Below are 18,121 nucleotides of genomic sequence, written 5' to 3'. Positions count from 1 at the left end.
GAAAGATTAAAAAACATACTACAAAAGTAGACAAAATTTTTTAAATGTGCGAACTTATTAAATAATGAAAAAACAAAACAATATGACAAATGGAGATGCCAACGAAGAGCAACCTAGTTTAAAAAAATTATTGGTGATCGGTGGTGTTTCAACGATAATAGGCATTGTCATATCTCCATTACAATTTGTGAAAATAACAACGATACCCGCAAAATAAATCAACAAACTAAGGAAAAAAAATACATGTAGTAAATGAGAAGAAAGAAATAGAGAATTAATGGTCCGAAAAAAAATGTGGGGTGATACCTAACTCAAAGCGGAGATTTTTTATTTTTTTTTAAGTTTCCCCAAAAGAAAAAAGTTTTAATTAATCTATACTTAAATAAAACAAATTTAAGATATTAAATTTTTACAAATCAAGGGTTTGGGTGAATGCTTACTTTCTTATTAGTACTGTTCGTCACGCCCTTATTTACAACCACGTTGGGAGAAAAAGAAAAAAACACACGTTTTCTCAATTCAAACAGCCAAACATTTTTCCGTTCAATCGGAAAAGCTTTTACTTGTAAATATGTTCTTAAAATTTCATTTACTTTGTTCATAAAACAGAGAAAAGAGATCGATCATCGCAAACTTTCGATCCCTAAAGGCCAAACAGTCCCCCCAATATTCTTTTGCTTCCTTACATTTCAATTTTCAGCAGGTATCTCTCGATTTCTTCTATTATCCGTTTGATTCTCAACACAAATGCAGGAAGAAAGAAAGAAATAATAATAATGGAGCTTTGAATTTATTTAAGTATAGAAGCTTAACCTCATTTAAGCTCACGTTTATACTTTACTAACAAAAATCGTTATTTTAGTTTCATTTTTTAAAAGTTAAGTGCATTTAGCTATGATAAGAGTTGATTCAAATATTAGGTTGATTGACTTAATTTTAATTATTTTTAGGTGTTTTGATTTTGTTATGGAGACTTGAAGCTTTTTTGGTTACTTTTTGAGCTAGAGAAAGTTGACGTAGTTGTTTAGGGATAAGAAATTTTGAAAATTTTGATAAATGCGGGTATAATTGTTGGAAAAATTTGTCTTATTGTTTGAATTTAGTAGGAAAGAATGAGTGTGGTAGGATTAGATATCGGGAACGAGAACTGCATTATTGCAGTTGCTAAGCAACGTAGTATTGATGTGTTGTTGAATGAAGAATCGAAGCGTGAGACACCTGCTGCTGTTTCGTTTGGTGAGAAACAAAGGTTCATTGGCTCAGCTGGAGCTGCTTCTGCAACAATGAATCCTAGGTCCACTATTTTGCAGGTTAAGAGATTGATTGGTAGGAAGTTTAATGAACCTGGTTTGGAGAAAGAACTTAAGTTGTTCCCTTTTGAAACATTTGAAAGCCCTGATGGCGGAATTTTGATCCGGTTACAGTTTATGGGAGAGGTTCATGAATTTACACCTATACAGATTTTGGGGATGTTGCTTTCACATTTAAAGCAGATAGCTGAGAAGAATTTGGAAATGCCTGTTTCGGAATGTGTAATTGGAATTCCATCCTACTTCACTGATTTACAGAGGCGTGCTTATTTGGATGCAGCGGCGATTGCTGGGTTGAAACCGTTGAGATTGTTGCACGATTGTACTGCCACTGCCCTTGGATACGGAATTTACAAGACTGATATCTCTAACTCTAGTCCAGTTTATACTGTCTTTGTGGATATTGGTCACTGTGACACACAGATCTGTATTGCATTATTTGAGACTGGACAAATGAAAATCATTTCTCATGCTTTTGATTGTAGCTTGGGAGGAAGAGATTTTGATGAAGTTCTGTTCAATCACTTTGCATCCCAATTTAAGGAGCGGTATAACATTGATGTTTTTACAAATATAAAGGCATCTGTTAGGTTGAGGGCATCATGTGAGAAGCTGAAGAAGGTCTTGAGTGCTAATGCGGAAGCACCACTTAATATAGAGTGCTTGATGGATGAGAAAGATGTTAGGGGTTTAATCAAGAGGGAGGAGTTTGAGAAGTTGTCTTCTGATTTGTTGGAAAGGATTACTGTTCCTTGTCGCAAGGTTTTGGCTGATTCTGGTTTGACTCTGGATAAAATCAATTCAGTTGAGCTTGTTGGATCAGGGTCTCGAATTCCGGCTATTACACGGATTTTAGCTTCTATATTTAACCGGGAGCCCAGCCGGACAATAAATGCTAGTGAGTGTGTGGCTCGTGGTTGTGCTCTTCAGTGTGCAATGCTTAGTCCAATATTCCGTGTCAGAGAGTATGAGGTTTGTGTTTCCACACATTGTTGCTTTTGGCACACTGTTAGATTGAGCTTTTACTTCTGAATCAAATCCATTTATTTTGTATTATAAAATAAACTGGTTTTCCTTGATCTGGGAAAGAAAAATCCTTTCCCAAGTTCTGTCACATTTTTCTTATTTAAGCACACTCTCTCACTCATCTGAGTGATACAATTATATCTTGATGCTTAAATTTCTTCCTTTTTCATCTTTTGGGTGAAATTCTTTGATGTGTGAGAATGAAATGTGTTATGTAGATGAATACTGTTTATTTCTATTAATGTTTATGCAAACCTCAATTTCTGTTTGCTTTGCACTATTTTCCATTGTGCTGGATTTCTTCTGGCTGTACTGTTATAGGAATGATTACTATTGGTTCTTCAAGCCTGTCCAGGAGGTTGGAGCTTTCTAGGGGTAACTTCACTATTATGTTTTTTGAAAGATGAGCTACTTTACTAATTGAATATCTATAGGAGGTCATCTCTAACCTCTTAGCCCCAGTATTAGAAAGAAAAGGAATAGTAAGTTCAGGTATCACTGAGGTTTTTCCTTGCCCAGTGTTTTGTGGGTACCAATGAACAAAAAGGAGGAGTTCCATTTAGATACTTGCATCTGTATGCATGCTGGTGCTTAATTGGGTTATTTCCTATACAAAGCTATAACATTTGTCATATGTTTTCTCTTGTAGGTCCAAGATTCTCTTCCTTTATCTATTGGATTCTTATCTGACAAAGGTCCAGTTTGCACTCTTTCGAATGGTGTGCTTTTCCCAAAAGGGCACCCATTTCCAAGTGTTAAGATTCTTACTTTGCATAGAACTAATATGTTCAATATGGAAGCATTCTATGTCAATTCAAATGAGTTACCTTCCAAATTATCTCCTCAAATTAATACTTTCACGGTATGATAACTATATTTGCATGCTTCTTCTTGTAGACATGTCGCGATTTGTAATTTTTTTGTTAACGGTTTTTCTATTTTAACTTTTGATTTAGTGTTACGAATGTTTAGTTTTTTTTTTCATTGTTAAAACACTCTTGGAATTATGATTTAACGTTTCTGTAGATTGGGCCTATCCAATGCCACACAAATATGGCTAAAGTGAAGGTCAGAGTTCAGCTAAATCTTCATGGAATTGTGAAATTGGATTCAGCTGTGGTAAATATGAATTTTTTTTCTATTAATGTTGTATCATATTGGCCTTTAGTCATTTCCCAAGTAAATTAACTGTGGTGAACTCCAAATTTTATTGCATCAGCTAATAGAGGATCAACTGGATAACTCTGTGACAACCAATGATCCTCATTTGACTTCAGAACAGGTAGAGGACAAATCTGATCGGATATCTTCTGTAGAAAATTGTAGGAATATTCTGTAAATATTTTAGGAATATTTTGTAGATATTTTTTTTTATTAAAATCCCTTATTTTAAGGGATCATATCTCCTATTTAGTATCTTTCCTAACTTAGAGTTTCCTAAAGTAGTGTCATAGGTTGTATATAAAAACTCGATTTATGTTCTATTTAGTATAAAAATACTCGATTTCTACATGGTATCACTTAGGTTACGATTTCTTTTTCAACCTAGACCATGTCCCAAACTCCTTCTCCTACTTTGAGATTACTTCAAATCCGAAAATTTTTCTAGTTCGATGCTCCATCGATTAAATCTGGGTCGACTATCACCGCCATCGATTGAATGGCAACAATTTTCTTGAATGGTCCCAATCGGTTAAGATTTTCTCTTGGGCAGAGAAAGATTGGACTACGCATGGTGAAATCAAGAAGCTTCTTGTGGATCGATGCTGGTTTTGCTAAGTGGATGCGTGACAATGGTCGTTATGACTTGGCTCCTTCATTCCATGACCCCAGTATAAGGTAAACTTTCTTCTTTACACCACACCGCTGAAATTTGGAGTGCAGTCCATGAAACCTACTCTAGCACGGATAACATTGCTGAATTATATCATGTTGAAGATCAAGCACCACTCTTAAACAAGGAACCATGCTGTTACTCTCTACTACAATACCCTTATCGCTCTTTGGCAACAATTAGATTTGTATGCACATTATGATTGGGTAGATCCAAGAGATGCTGCTCTTTATCAAGCAAATTGTTACTCAACGAAGACTTTTCAATTTCTCCAAGGCTTAAATAAGAACTCGGACGAGGTTCGCGGAGGTCCTGGCTATTTCTCCTCTTCCCTCCCTTCGAGAGGCTTTCTATGGTCAAGAAGGAAGAAAGCCGAAGGTGTGTGATGTTGTCGATGAACCATCTTCCACTTCGAAGATCGCCTTCATCGACCCATCAATCATCTCCTCTTCCAAACGGGGAGACCTTGGTGTGATCATTGCAAAAGCCCGCCACTCTAAGGAGAAGTGTTGGAAGCTTCATGGTAAGCCTCGGATGGAAGTCCAAGCACTCTCAAGATAATAAATCAAGCCTTGTTGCCACCTCATCACTAGTTTCACTAAAGAACAGATTGCTGAACTTCAAAACTATTTGGAAAGTTTCAAGGGTCTTGTGAGGTAATCTGGTCATAAAAGATCCGAAGGTAACCTTTCTTCTCTGCATTTTCTCCTCCCAGTTGACTCCTAATTGGATCCTCGATTCGTGCTACTGGATCATATGGATCGGTAACAAGGCATTGTTTCACAATTTTTCCATACCTTTGGTAAAGTGTCAAAAGCGGTGATGGTACCTTGTGCAAAATAGAGGACATGGCAATCGTTATTCTCAATGAACAGATTGCACTTAAAATGTTCTCTTTGTACCAAATGGCGTGCAATCTCATCTCTGTTAGTAAATTGTCCACAGACTTGCACTGCTCTGTAATTTTTAATGATCGTGATTGTACTTTGCAGGCACTGAACTCGAAGAAGATGATTGGTAAGGCCAGCTTGCATAATGGTCTCTACATCCTCCCTACCTCTCCTAAAATCGAGATCTCCAAGTCATTTACCGCTTTAGGAAAAGTTGATACTGTTATGTTATGGCACTTTCGTTTAGGCCATCCTAGTTTCCAATACCTTGCAAAATTGTTTCCTGCTCTATTCATTAATAAAAGGCCTAATTCTTTTTCTTGCAAAGTTTGCTCTCTTGCCAAACATACTAAATCATCTTATTTTCCTTCTACATACAAGCCTTCTTACCCTTTTGCTTTGATCCATAGTGATATTTGGGGCCCTTCTCGGGTGAAGAATGCTGATAATTGTAAGTGGTTTATCACTTTTATTGATGATCACAGTAGGATAACTTGGACTTATTTGCTGAAAGATAAATCTGAAACTGCTAGTGTTTTTGTGCAATTTTATAACATGGTTCTCACTCAATTTGGGTCTAAAATCCAGCTCTTTAAATCGATAATGGCGTGAATTTTTGCTAGGTCTTTAGGTGATTTTTTAAGGAAAAAGGCATAGTTCAGATTAGTTCTTGTGTTGGAACCCCACACAAAAGCGGCATTGCCGAAAGAAAAATAGGCACCTTCTTGAAGTTACTCGTTCTCTTCTATTTACCACTAATGTTCCTAAATATTTGTGGGGAAGCCTTATTAATCGCCACATATTTAATCAACCGGATGCCTAGTAAGGTTTTAAAATTTCAAACGCCTCAATCTATATTTTTGCAGACTTTCCTCATTTTAAGCCTATCTCCTCCATTCGCCACTTAAAATTTTTGGCTGCACTGTTTTTATCCAAAATATTGCTCCTAATAAGTCCAAGTTAGATCCTAAGTCTTTAAAATGTGTATTGGTTGGGTATTCTTCACTTAAGAAGGGTTATAAATGCTATCATCCTCCTTCTAAACGATTTTTCACCACTATGGATATAACATTTAATGAGCAGATTCCTATTTCACTCAGCTGAAATTGTGGGAAACATGGAGTGATTTTCACCACAACAGTATCTCCTCCTAATCTTCATTCTCAACCTTCAGAATTGCCATTTTGTTCGCCATTACCTGCAGATCTATCACCTGTGAATGCTCCCATTGATTCTCCTGTAGTACCTATGACTAATTCACCTACACCCACTTTAAACACTCTTCCTGAAAATACACCTACTCCAATTGATGTCTTCAAAAACACCACCACCCAAACAACTTCGTGTCTACACAAGAAAAGAAGACATATCCCCGAGACTGTTTTGCAACTGATTCTTGCCGAGAATTGGATTTGGGTCCATTGCGAAATGGAAGAAGAAATCAAGAAGTCCACTACTCTAGATGACTTTCCTATTGCTATTAGAAAAGGGGTTAGACAATTGCACCAAGCATCCTATTGAAAAATTTATGGTTATAATTCATTGATGCCGTCTTTTCAAGCATTTACAGAACTTTGGATAAAGGACGAGTTCCCACAAGCATAGTGAAGCTCTAAAGGATCCAAAATGGAGAAGGGCTGTTGAAGAGGAAATTTGTGCACTAGAGAAAAATGCTACTTGGACCATTACAGACCTTCCTCAAGGAAAAAAGGCTGTCGGCTGTAAATGGATCTTTGCTGTAAAGTATAACTCCAATGGCAGTATCCAACGATACAAAGCTAGACTAGTGGCCAGAGGTTTCACGCAAACATATGGGATAGACTTCACAGAAACTTTTGCACCTGTGGCAAAGCTTAACACTATTCGAGTACTCCTAAGTTTGGCTGTAAATTGCGATTGGAAATTACACCAACTTGATGTAAAAAACGCATTTCTTAATGGCAAGCTTGAGGAAGAAGTCTATATGCAATTGCCACTGCTCAAAGTCTATTGAAGGTAGCAACAAGGTTTGCAAGCTCAACAAGTCTCTATACTGGGTTAAAACAATCACCCGAGCTTGGTTCGAGAGGTTCACTAAAGTCATTCTTCAAAATGGCTACAAGCGATCCCTTGCCGATCATACGCTTTTCATCAAGGTAACTTCTACAAATAAGAAAGCTATCCTAATTGTGTATGTGGATGACATCATTCTTCTTGGAGATGATGAGGAAGAGATTAGCAATTTGAAGAAGTTGTTAAACAGGAATTCAAACCAAGGACTTGGGAAAGCTAAGGTATTTCCTAGGAATGGAGGTGGCAAGATCAAAAGAAGGACTTGTGATCAACCGAGAAAGTATGTACTTGATTTACTCAAAGAAACTGGTTTTCTTGGTCGTAAGCGGTGATACACCAATGGAGGCAAACTTGAGATTCAATAAAGAAGATGAGTCCTTAGTAGACAGAGAGAAATTTCAAAGGTTAGTTGGGAAACTAATCTACTTATCCTTGACAAGGCCAGATATAGCTTTTCCGTAAATGTGATAAGTCAACACATGACTAATCCTCTTGAAGAGCATATGGCAGCAAACAAATAGAATTCTCAAGTACTTGAAGAAAACTCCGGACACGGCTTAATGTTTAAGAAGACACAAGATGAATCTGTTAAGATTTTTACAGACTCTAGTTGGCTAGAGATCTCACCGAAAGAAGATCCACTAGTGGGTACTGCACTTTTGTTTGGGGTAACCTTACAACTTGGAGAAGTAAGAAACAATCTGTTGTTTCAAGAAGTAGTGCTGAAGCTGAATTTAGAGCACTAGCTTTGGGGATATCTGAAGGAATTTGGCTACTTAAATTACTAAAAGAACTTGGCACAAATCGGAGGATCACTTTGAAGTTTTGTGTGATAATCAATCGCCATTCAGATTGCCAAGAACCCATTCAACATGACCGAACAAAGCATGTTGAAATTGATAGGCATTTTATTGCTGATCAAGTCAACAAAAAGACAGCCACTCTTTCTTACATTCCTTCAGAAGGACAGATTGCAGACATTCTTACCAAGGCTTTGCCAAAACCTGTGTTCAATAAATTCCTATTCAAGCTGGGATTATATGTATATTCTCCAACTTGAGGGGGAGTGTAGGAATATTCTGTAAATATTTTAGGAATATTTTGTAGATATTTTTTTTATTAAAATCCCTTATTTTAAGGGATCATATCTCCTATTTAGTATCTTTCCTAACTTAGAGTTTCCTAAAGTAGTGTCATAGGTTGTATATAAAAACTCTGATTTATGTTCTATTTAGTATAAAAAATACTCTGATTTCTACAAAAATATTGCTCAAGTCAGTGATAATTCACAATCAGAACCTCCATCTTGTCCTGGTGTAAGTTTCAGTTGAAGTACTGCCCACTTTGACTTCTTCCTCCATCTGCATTTTTGTTGTTGTTATCACATTTCAGGAAAAATAGATATAAATGAGAAGAACGAGGAGAGCAGTGAAATCCTTGCTTTTACTGTTTGCTCTCAATTCAGAATTGAAATAAATAACAAATGGTTAGGAAACCTTAGGCTAATTTGTTTGCAGTTATCCTCTTGTGGAGTGCCTCAGTAAGATGTTCTGCCAATGCCTATATCTATTGTGTCTTGATTCTTGACAATGTCATTGAGGATATTTGGACGAAAATTCAAATATACCAATTGAAGAGCGTTGATGTTAAATTCAGTATTCTTGTGCAGGCTGGTGTAGCAAGAAGAGGAAAAGCTGTAAAAAGGTTGGAAATCCCTATTAGTGAGAGTGTCTGTGATGGAATGAAAAGGGACGAGATTGCTAAAGCTGAAGAGAAAGAACGTTGGTTGATGCAACAGGACTTGAAGATGGAGCAAACCAAAGATAAGAAAAATGCCCTTGAGTCTTACGTTTATGAGATGCGTGATAAGGTATTGCTTTGGCTTAAAATGATAATAGCTTTATTTTCCACTTACAACTAAAGAATTTCACATGGTTCCTTTCACATAATGATTTTATAAGAGGGAAATTCAATTTTTCTGTAATTCAAACCCTGTGTCTAGAAGTATAAACGCAGCTTGTGCTTTTAACTTTTAAGTCAGTCTTAAGAATAAGTTTGCTTTTTGTTAAAAGATGGATGCACCCTCCTGCCTTTTAAGATTAGTTAAGTTACTATAGATGGTAATACTTTTATATTAAATGCAGTATTGGGTAGCTAATTTGATGATTTTCAATGTATTGGAAATTGCTACATCATATGATTGGATGATTTATCATGAATAGTAATTGCAGAATATGATATATTCATGTCATCTAATAGGCCTAGCAAGAGCCTTTTGGTGATTGCCATCTAATCTTAATCTGCATATTCTTATAAAATAATCTTAATTTCTGACATATTCTGAGGTGTAGTAGATTATGTTCATTTTCCGTTTCTTAAAGTTCTGCTACATATTAGAGTAACACAATTGTGTGCATAGATTTTAAATGCATATCGAAGCTTTGCAAATGAGTCAGATAGGGAAGAGATATCTAGAAAACTTCAGCAGACAGAAGATTGGCTTTATGAGGACGGGATGGATGAAACTGAAAATGTTTATGTAGAGAAGCTTGAGGATTTAAAAAAGGTAGCTATAACTTGGCATCTATTTACCCCAGTTCAGCTCTGTAATAAAACCAACTAATTGATTTGAATTTTAAAGCTTGTTGACCCTATCGAAAATCGTTATAAAGATGAAGAAGCTCGGGTACAAGCAGCAAAGGATCTGCTAAAGTGTATTGAAGATTATTGGAAGGCTGCAGCATCACTTTCATCCATTAAGAAAGATGCGGTATATGATTGTTGATGTTCAATTGGCTCAATTCATTGATATTGCTAGTTCATTGGTTAAACACTTGTGTCTTCTCCCTTTGCAGGTTACTGATGAGTGTAATAAAGCAGAGAGGTGGTTACAAGAGAAATCCCAACAACAAGACTCCTTGCCCAAAGATGTTGATCCAATGATTTGGTCATGTGAGATCAAGAGAAAAATGGAGGCTCTTGAAGCGTAATAGTCTAATGCTACTAATATTTTTCTTTTTCTTGTAGCATCTTTTTAAATATCTGATGATTTTGAGTCATTTATGTTCAGGACATGCAAATATATGATAAGATCCAATGCTTCTCGGGATGATATGAATGTAACAGATCAAGGAGACAAATCAGATGGCATGCAGTAAGATCGATGCTGATACGCATATAATTTATCACACCAAATACCAGCAAACTCAAAATCAACCAAATCAACTGTCGTTCGAAATATGAAGATTTATACTGACTGATACAAAATTGTTTGGGCTTTCAGACATCATTGCTCAAGGTGAGCACAGATTGTTTCCTTTTTTTTTTTTTTCGTTTTAATACTTGATGTTTGTTTGATTAACACTTATGATTTTCGTTATTAGCCGTACCTTACATTTCACATTATCCCCTTTTAGTTCTAAACCTTTCGGTTGTTTTCGTCATTTAAAGGAGCTAACTACTATAGTGAACAGAAATCTTAATGTCTCTCCGCTTTCTCTCAGACACAATTTTAACTTAGTAGTATGAGCTTCAACTTGGATTAGCATTACTTTGTATATTGTTTTCTTGAGCAATAAGCACAATTAGAGCACATTGGGAAGCTTATTTTATGTTTTATGTAATCAATCAAACTCTAGGGTTCTACATTCTCACCTGTGAGTTCAAGCGACAACCATATTCAAGGCTTATATAGCCCTTTGAACATCTTACCAGTAAGCAAACCATTTGATAGTAGTATGAGCAAAATGCAATTGCATTAGCATTTTAGCTTATTGTGGTGGGTCAATCGATTCCTTAATTTCTTCATTTTTTTGATGCATATGCAGGCAAAAGCTTAATAATCCCTTCAATAATTAGTTCTTGAGAAGAGTCTCCCTCTTGTCTTCCCATTTGTCTAACCGCTTCTTTGCTGTCTCCACCTGAAAATTTCAGTAAGCTCATCAATGCTTCCATCTTTTCCGCTTTGAGAATTAATGCCCCATATAGGGTGTTAATTAAGAACTTAATATAGATGAAAACTTCGTTGAATGCCCTCTAGGTTACAAAAATTATGTCAAATTATGATTTTGGTTCCTCTACTATGCTTAAATTTGAGATTTAGTTGGTCTAAATAGTTAATGAAGTTCAGTATTTCGGTTAAAATACTGATGTTGATTTTTTCTCCTTGAAAACTGTCATTTCAACTTGTCATGCTAACTGACGTCTATAAGTTTTTGTTGTTTTTGTTGGAAAGAATGTTTGTAAGAAAAATTGACATTTACATTTTAACCGGAATAGTTAGAGGTTATTTATTTCGATTAACTAATTAAATTATAATGACTAAATCTCAAATTTGAATATAGATGGGTGATAAATAATTATAATTTAGCTGCAAAAATTGAACAAAGGTTTGAAAAGGACTACTTGCCTCGTTGTTCCAATCTGTTCTAAATGTCACCCACAATAGAATGAGGGTTTGCATTAATGTTCCTCCAATCATCCCAGACCATATTCCCTGTTGGAGGAGTCAAATACCTTAGGTTTAGGGCAAGTCCTTTTCACAAATTATGGGTTAAATCACTATTTGGGGTTTGAACTTGGTAACAATTTCCATATTGGGGCTTGAATTTTTTTTTTTTGTCCAAGGTAGTCCCTAAACTAGGTAATTGTTCCCATAATAGGGCTTGAACTAGGCAATTGTTTTCACAATGGGGCTTGAACTTTTTTTTTGTCCAAGTTAGTCATTGAACTTGAGAATTGTTCCCATATTGGGGTTTGAATTTTAGGGTTTTAAAGAAAATATGAGAGATTAACATGGATAAAAAAAAAGTTTAGGCCCTAATGTGAGAACAATTATCAAGTACAGGGATTAACTTGGACAAATAGAAGTTCAAGCCATCATGTGGGAACAATTGTCAAGTTCAAAGATGAACTTGGACAAAAAAAAGTTCAGGCTCCAATGTGGGAATATTTGTTAAGTTCAAGTCCTAAAAAGTGATTTAATCCACAAATTAATATTAGTTTTCTGGTTAATCTTTTTACAATTAATAAAATGGTCCCCTAAACTTTAACTTTTTCTCGATATTGGTCAGAAGTGGTAATTAAGCTATCAATTTTGTCCCAGCCAATTTCAACCAATAAGAACGTGGCATGTTCTTCTTGGATGCGAGACGCCTTTGAGGCAAAATAGGACAATATCGATAGTTTATGTACTATTTCTGAAAAGATGTACCAACATAAGAGAAAGGATAAAATTTAGGGGCCAATTTAGATGTTAACGCGATTTTTACCTTTGCCCCAAGGTGGTATTTAAAGCCTAAAAGACGGCCCAGTGGGATCCCTACAACGTAGTAGCATCCCACATTTACATACGCTACAAATGTTTGCCATCCACACCCAACAGCCACCCCTGTAAATGCAATTCAATCAAATCATAAACATAATTTGGTTTTAAAAAACTTCATATCATTACTTTAATTGCAACAAATAACAGCGCTACGTAAGCCAATTAGAGTAATTAACAGCGCTACATAACCCAAAAAAAAGTTGCTTACCAGACAAGACAGGTTGAACCCCATTAAGAATAAGAGTGACGGCCAAGAATGGGCATAGTTCCGACACTGCCTCAGCCACAGTCTCACCTTCCGTAAATACATAGCTTATTACATGGCGTAAAGCTAAAACAACGACAGCTTCCGCTACAGCAATGGTTAACGAAACCAAAGTGACAATTTTAACTGTAAATGCTGCCGATTTGGGATTCCCAGCTCCAAGCTCATTGCTCACCCTAACACTGATTTAGGGAAAAACATAAAAATTCAAATTAGCATTTTAACTCGAATGGATAATAATCTTAATTATTTTGATTTCTAATGATATTATAAAGGTTGAATTCTGAATTTTAATATAGTAGAACGACCAAAACTGCAATTTAACCGGAGTAAAACTAGTGAAAGTGACAAACCTTGCAGCTGCATTGAACCCAATCGAAATCATCATCAACAAGCTGGATATACCCATGCTGCACCATTTCAACCAACATCAATAAATTCATGGTAATATATATTTGCTAGGAAGTACAAAAAAAGGGGGCATCTTTCGAGAAAATAAGTAGAATTTAATCAGGATGTTATGGTGGAATAGGCTAGTTTTGCATCGGATAAATTTGGATCATATTAATTTTTATTTAAAATTTTTGAGTTATTTTTGGTTTATAATTATTCTATGTTTGAAACTCTGAGTATTAGGATAAATTCGAATGTGAATTATTTTAAGAATTAAATCATTTATTCGTTACAATCAATTTTAAGTTTAAGTTAAAATTAGAGTAAACTGTTAAAATAGTCACTTTTGTTTCTCTCAAGTTAAATTTTAGTCACTGAGTGTTAATTGTCATTAACGGTGTAACGCTAAGCTGATGTGGTACGTTAAATCATCATTTCAAATAAAAATTTTAGGTTAAATTATACAATTGGTCCCTAATTTTTTTTTGTTTTGAGCAATTTGATTTTTTCTTTTACATTAAAAAGAGATAAAGAAAAGAGAAAAATAGAGGGAGAAGTAAAAGAGAATGAAAAAAGAAAAAGAAAAAGGAAAGTTAAAAGAACATAAAAGAAATTTTTTGTTCAAAACAAAAAAAATATGAGGAGCAATTGTATAATTTAACCTAAAATTTTTGTTTAAAATGATGATTTAACGTACTACGTCAACTTACCGTTACACCATTATGACTAAAATGTTATAACACATTAACGTAAGTGACTAAAACATAATATTTCAAACATAAATGACTATTTTAATAGTTTACCCTTAAAATTAAAATGATTTAAATGACTAACTTTTTATAAATAAATTAAATTAGATTTAATTAGAGGAAGCATTAAAAAAAAGTAAAAGCAAAAGCTAAAATTAGAAAGAATAACTAAGCAAAAAGGATTATGGCGTGTTTCACGAATGACCCCCAACTCCACTTTCATTGGAACCATATATATGCACTTTGCAAGCATTTATTCCCTTTAATATTTCACCTTTTTCCCTTGAGACGTTGATACACTACATTTCATCTACTTTATGCTTCTAACCCTAATATTAATTAATTAATTAATTAAGACCACATAGTAGTAGTAATAATAATAAATTAATCTAAAATTTGCACGAATTGCATGGACCAATATTGAAATACGAGACATACCATTATTCCAAAGCTTTTTCAAGAAAAAAAATTTAAGTCTAAATATGAGACATACCATAAAGTATATTTATGTTAGAACAAATCTTAATATAAATTTCATTATTATATATATTTAAACTAATATTACATATAAGGGGTATTTTGGTAATATCTCTAGGTAAGTTTTTCTAATCTATTGAAAAATTAGACCCATCTCAAAAGTCAATTTTTTAAAATTGGCCCTATCGAATTAAGTCGGGTTTGGGGTTTTTTTTTGTCATCTCTAACTATATCTCAAAACAACTCTAGTATATAACTAATGAGATTTTTTTTGTCAATAACCGAGTTGAGATTTATGACTCTTATCTAGAACCATGATATTTTTTTATTTGAACAAGAGTCTACCATATTAAATGACATATTGCTAGTTTCAACTATCCAGAGCTGACTCTGATACCAAATATTATAATCTATATAATGTATGAGATATATTATTAAGCGAAAAGCATAAAAACGAAAGTAGAAACTTCTCCCTAAAAAGATTAGGTAAATTTTGATTCAAGGATTTTAGTGAGATTATGAGTAGTAGTATAAATTGGTAAAAGTACAATGTAGGCTCTTATATTAGAAGTAAGATTGTATTTTGTCTCCACTACTCAAACAATAGGCAAAATAATCTTTATATGATCAAAAAGTAAACTGGCTCTTTTATTTAAAATTTCGTCCATTTTTATTGTTAAAAATTAGTTTCTATATGTTAACATGATGTACACGTGGCACATCATATGTAACTATTTGATTTTTCTATTAGCAATGTCAGTTTTTACTAGTAGAACTGGATGAATTTTTTTAATGGAAAGTACCAATTTATTTTTGATCTAACATACAAAAATTAATTTATTTATTTTTCAAGCAAAGGAAACAAAATATAATATCAGAACTAATATAATTTCCCGATATTACTTTTGGGGAGGAATTATATGGGAAAAATAAACTTACTTACCATACAGAAAGAGAATCCAATGTAACCTCAGGGTTCTCCAACAAACCAGCAACCAAAACCAATATCTGCAAGTACCAAATCTCCAAACACAACATCACAGCTGAACCAACTGAAAATTTGAAAAAATCCCATAACCCATGAAAGGCTTGTAAGCTCAAACCATCCCATGTTAGCTTACACTTTTCACTTCTCAATATATACACTATTTGAGCCACCACAATGATCCACCACGATAAGCTTAACACCATTGATGCACCTATTAACCCCAAACCGAGCTTATACACAGCTAACCAACTCAAAACAAGGTGCACCACGAGTGTAGTAGCTGAGATATAAGCACTTGGGTTTACTATGCTTTGAGATTGAAGGAATTTTTGTATGGGAAAGTTGAAGGCATAAGCAAAGATTTGTGGGATTAAACCGTAAACGAAAACCGCTGTCCCCGATGCCACCGCCGTGGATTCGCCTAGTAAGATCATGATTGGTTTTGAAAACACATAGACTAACACTAATGGGATCCCTGTTAAGGTAAGTACAATGGTTGATCTTTGAAGATAAACCCCTAACATGGAGTACCTGTGAGCACCGTATGCTTGTCCACATAGTGTCTCTACAGCACTCCCCATACCTAGCTGCAAAAAGTTGAATAAAATTATAAAAACCCTAGTAAAATAAACAGGAGAAGAATATAAGTAAAAATCTAACTTTCTTGTTATTTTGTCAATCACACCAGCTTTTAATAATAAAATTAGATGAAGTTTTTAACAAAAAATTAATTTATTCTTTAATCTAACGTACATGAATTAACGTACACGGACTAATTTGATATTTTTTTAATAAAGGAACGAAATGTAATCTAATTCCTAGTGTATGTATGTGCAATATATATGGTTATATATAATATACCATGAGGCCATAAGCGAGGAGCTGTATGCCATTGTTACCAAGAGAAGCAGCTGCAAGCTCAAGGTTGCCTAAGTGACCACAATAGATACGAGTGGATAAAGACATGAAATTGTTGATCAAGTAAACGAAAACAGCCGGTCCGGCAAGGTGGAAGAGCAGCCGGAGTTCGATCCATAAAGCCAGTCGGAGACGCTTGAAATATGGGAGCTCGTTGTCTAACAAGACTTTTTCAAGCTTAGAGTCCACATCATAGACACTGCCAGCATCACTGGATTCTGAAGAAGACAGCTCGGGTGTCTGCGGCGGCGGCCGGTGGCCATGCATGGAGTTTTGTAATGGCTGGTGCAGCTGCTCCTGTTGAGAATCCATGGTGTGTTCTATTTTTTTCAGTAGATATGGTTTCAGATAGTTGATACTAATTAAGCTAGCCAGGCTTTTAAGGGAAAATGGCAGCCTTTATATTCTTTCAGGGATCATTTTGTAATTACATAAAGTGATTCTTTGTGCCTTTTACCTTGTAACTTGTAAGGGGCATACACATTATTTTAGCACCTATTCTTTCTTTCTTTTACCTTTTTATGAAGTATCTAAATTGGGTCTTAATTAAATTTAGTATAATAATTTTTAGCCCTTCAACTTTGTAAAATTTATTTAGCTTTCTATTTAATTTTTCGTCTCTTTTAGTCCTTAAACTTATAATATTTATCAAATCATCCTAAAACAGATAGACTAGTTAACGTCTATTACCTTTGCTAATGTGAATATCATATCAACGATTAATTAATTTTTAAATTATTTAAAAATAAAATATATTATTTTTAATATTTTAAATTTTAAAATTAATTAATTGCTAATGTGATATACACATGGATGTCACGCTAGTAAAGTTAACAAACGTTAATTTTTCCATTCATTTTGGAGTGATTTGACAAATAATGCAAGTTCAATAGCTAAAAGAGACAAAATTAAATATAGAGCTAAAATGACTTTTTTTATAAAGTTAGAGGGCCAAATAAATTATTATGCCTTTTATAGCCATTATTGTAGCACCTATTCTTTTTTTCCCTTTTTTATAAAGTATCTAAATTGGGTCTCAATTAAATTTAGATTCAAACAGAATCCAATCCAAAAGATATTTTAAGGATAATATTACATTTGGTATATATATTTTCACAAAATATTTAATGTGGTACTTGAATTATCAATATGTGTTTTCTTACAGTACTTATACTTTCATAAATTGTCCAATGTGGTACTTATATTTTGAAAATGAAAATTTTTGAATAGTTCAGTGATTATTTTGTAACTTTTTAAAGTTGAGTGACTAAAACGTAAACTTACTAATTGTTTAGTGACCTTGGGTGTACTTTACCTATTTTTATATGATGTTAACATAGGTTGGTTGAGTCGATTAAGTACTGATTTTGCAAGTGATATATAAGTATCACTTTTAGATTCCATTTAAATGAGCAATGAGATTAGAAATAATGATGGTAATAAAATTAATTACCATCGCAAAGAGATTAAAATTACTGGCAAAATATGTTTGGATTGGATCATAGCAGTGGTGATGATATTAGAACGAAAAATTTACATTAAAATCATTTTATCATATTAATATTTATATTAAAATTTATATAATATATAATTAAACTTATATTTATATAAAATTATTATATTATTTATTATTTATGTGATTACTTAATTTAATTAATCATATTAAGTATAATAAAAATGTATTTTTAATTAATTTATCATATAATAAAATTATTAATTATTTAAATATTTAAAAACTGTTAATTTTAAATTAAAAAAAAGGATAGTTCTTAAAAGAAAGCCAAAACTGTAAAAAGGCAACAATTTGTCCAGTGAATCTCCACCCGCCTGTGAAAACGTTGATTGCTTATTACCAAGGTTAAATTGGATTAAATTGGGAATTGATTGGGGTTC

General features: G+C 33.9%; 2 protein-coding genes across 6 annotated transcripts; one reads left to right on the top strand and one right to left on the bottom strand.

Moving 5' to 3' along the window:
* The first annotated feature begins 401 nt into the window (after positions 1 to 401).
* On the top strand, positions 402 to 11,363 carry LOC108489135 (heat shock 70 kDa protein 16). 5 transcript variants are annotated; one of them, XR_001871905.2, is made up of 11 exons: positions 402 to 703; positions 951 to 2,282; positions 2,986 to 3,198; positions 3,363 to 3,455; positions 3,556 to 3,618; positions 8,782 to 8,982; positions 9,532 to 9,678; positions 9,754 to 9,882; positions 9,968 to 10,098; positions 10,183 to 10,410; positions 10,940 to 11,363. XR_001871905.2 is itself a non-coding variant. In XM_017793437.2 (10 exons), exons 2-10 carry the CDS (start codon positions 1,113 to 1,115, stop codon positions 10,268 to 10,270), a joined length of 2,235 nt encoding a protein of 744 aa, XP_017648926.1. In that variant the 5' UTR covers positions 402 to 703; positions 951 to 1,112; the 3' UTR covers positions 10,271 to 11,363. The 5 variants fall into 5 exon arrangements, 2 of the variants coding, with proteins under 2 accessions (XP_017648926.1, XP_052875831.1); XR_008272003.1 differs by having other exon boundaries at positions 10,183 to 10,825; XR_001871906.2 differs by lacking the exon at positions 3,556 to 3,618.
* On the bottom strand, positions 10,713 to 16,616 carry LOC108489136 (protein DETOXIFICATION 40-like). The gene is made up of 7 exons (XM_017793438.2): positions 16,172 to 16,616; positions 15,266 to 15,897; positions 13,057 to 13,113; positions 12,647 to 12,885; positions 12,383 to 12,501; positions 11,521 to 11,607; positions 10,713 to 11,032 (listed from the first exon to the last, which is right to left on the bottom strand). Exons 1-7 carry the CDS (start codon positions 16,538 to 16,540, stop codon positions 10,967 to 10,969), a joined length of 1,569 nt encoding a protein of 522 aa, XP_017648927.1. The 5' UTR covers positions 16,541 to 16,616; the 3' UTR covers positions 10,713 to 10,966.
* Positions 16,617 to 18,121: the final 1,505 nt, after the last annotated feature.

The sequence above is a fragment of the Gossypium arboreum genome, chromosome 10 (genome assembly GCF_025698485.1).
Source record: "Gossypium arboreum isolate Shixiya-1 chromosome 10, ASM2569848v2, whole genome shotgun sequence".
In the NCBI taxonomy this organism is placed as follows: Eukaryota; Viridiplantae; Streptophyta; class Magnoliopsida; order Malvales; family Malvaceae; genus Gossypium; species Gossypium arboreum.
The sequence above is the reverse complement of the archived record's forward strand: the minus strand, read 5'-3'. Positions and strand labels throughout refer to the sequence as shown.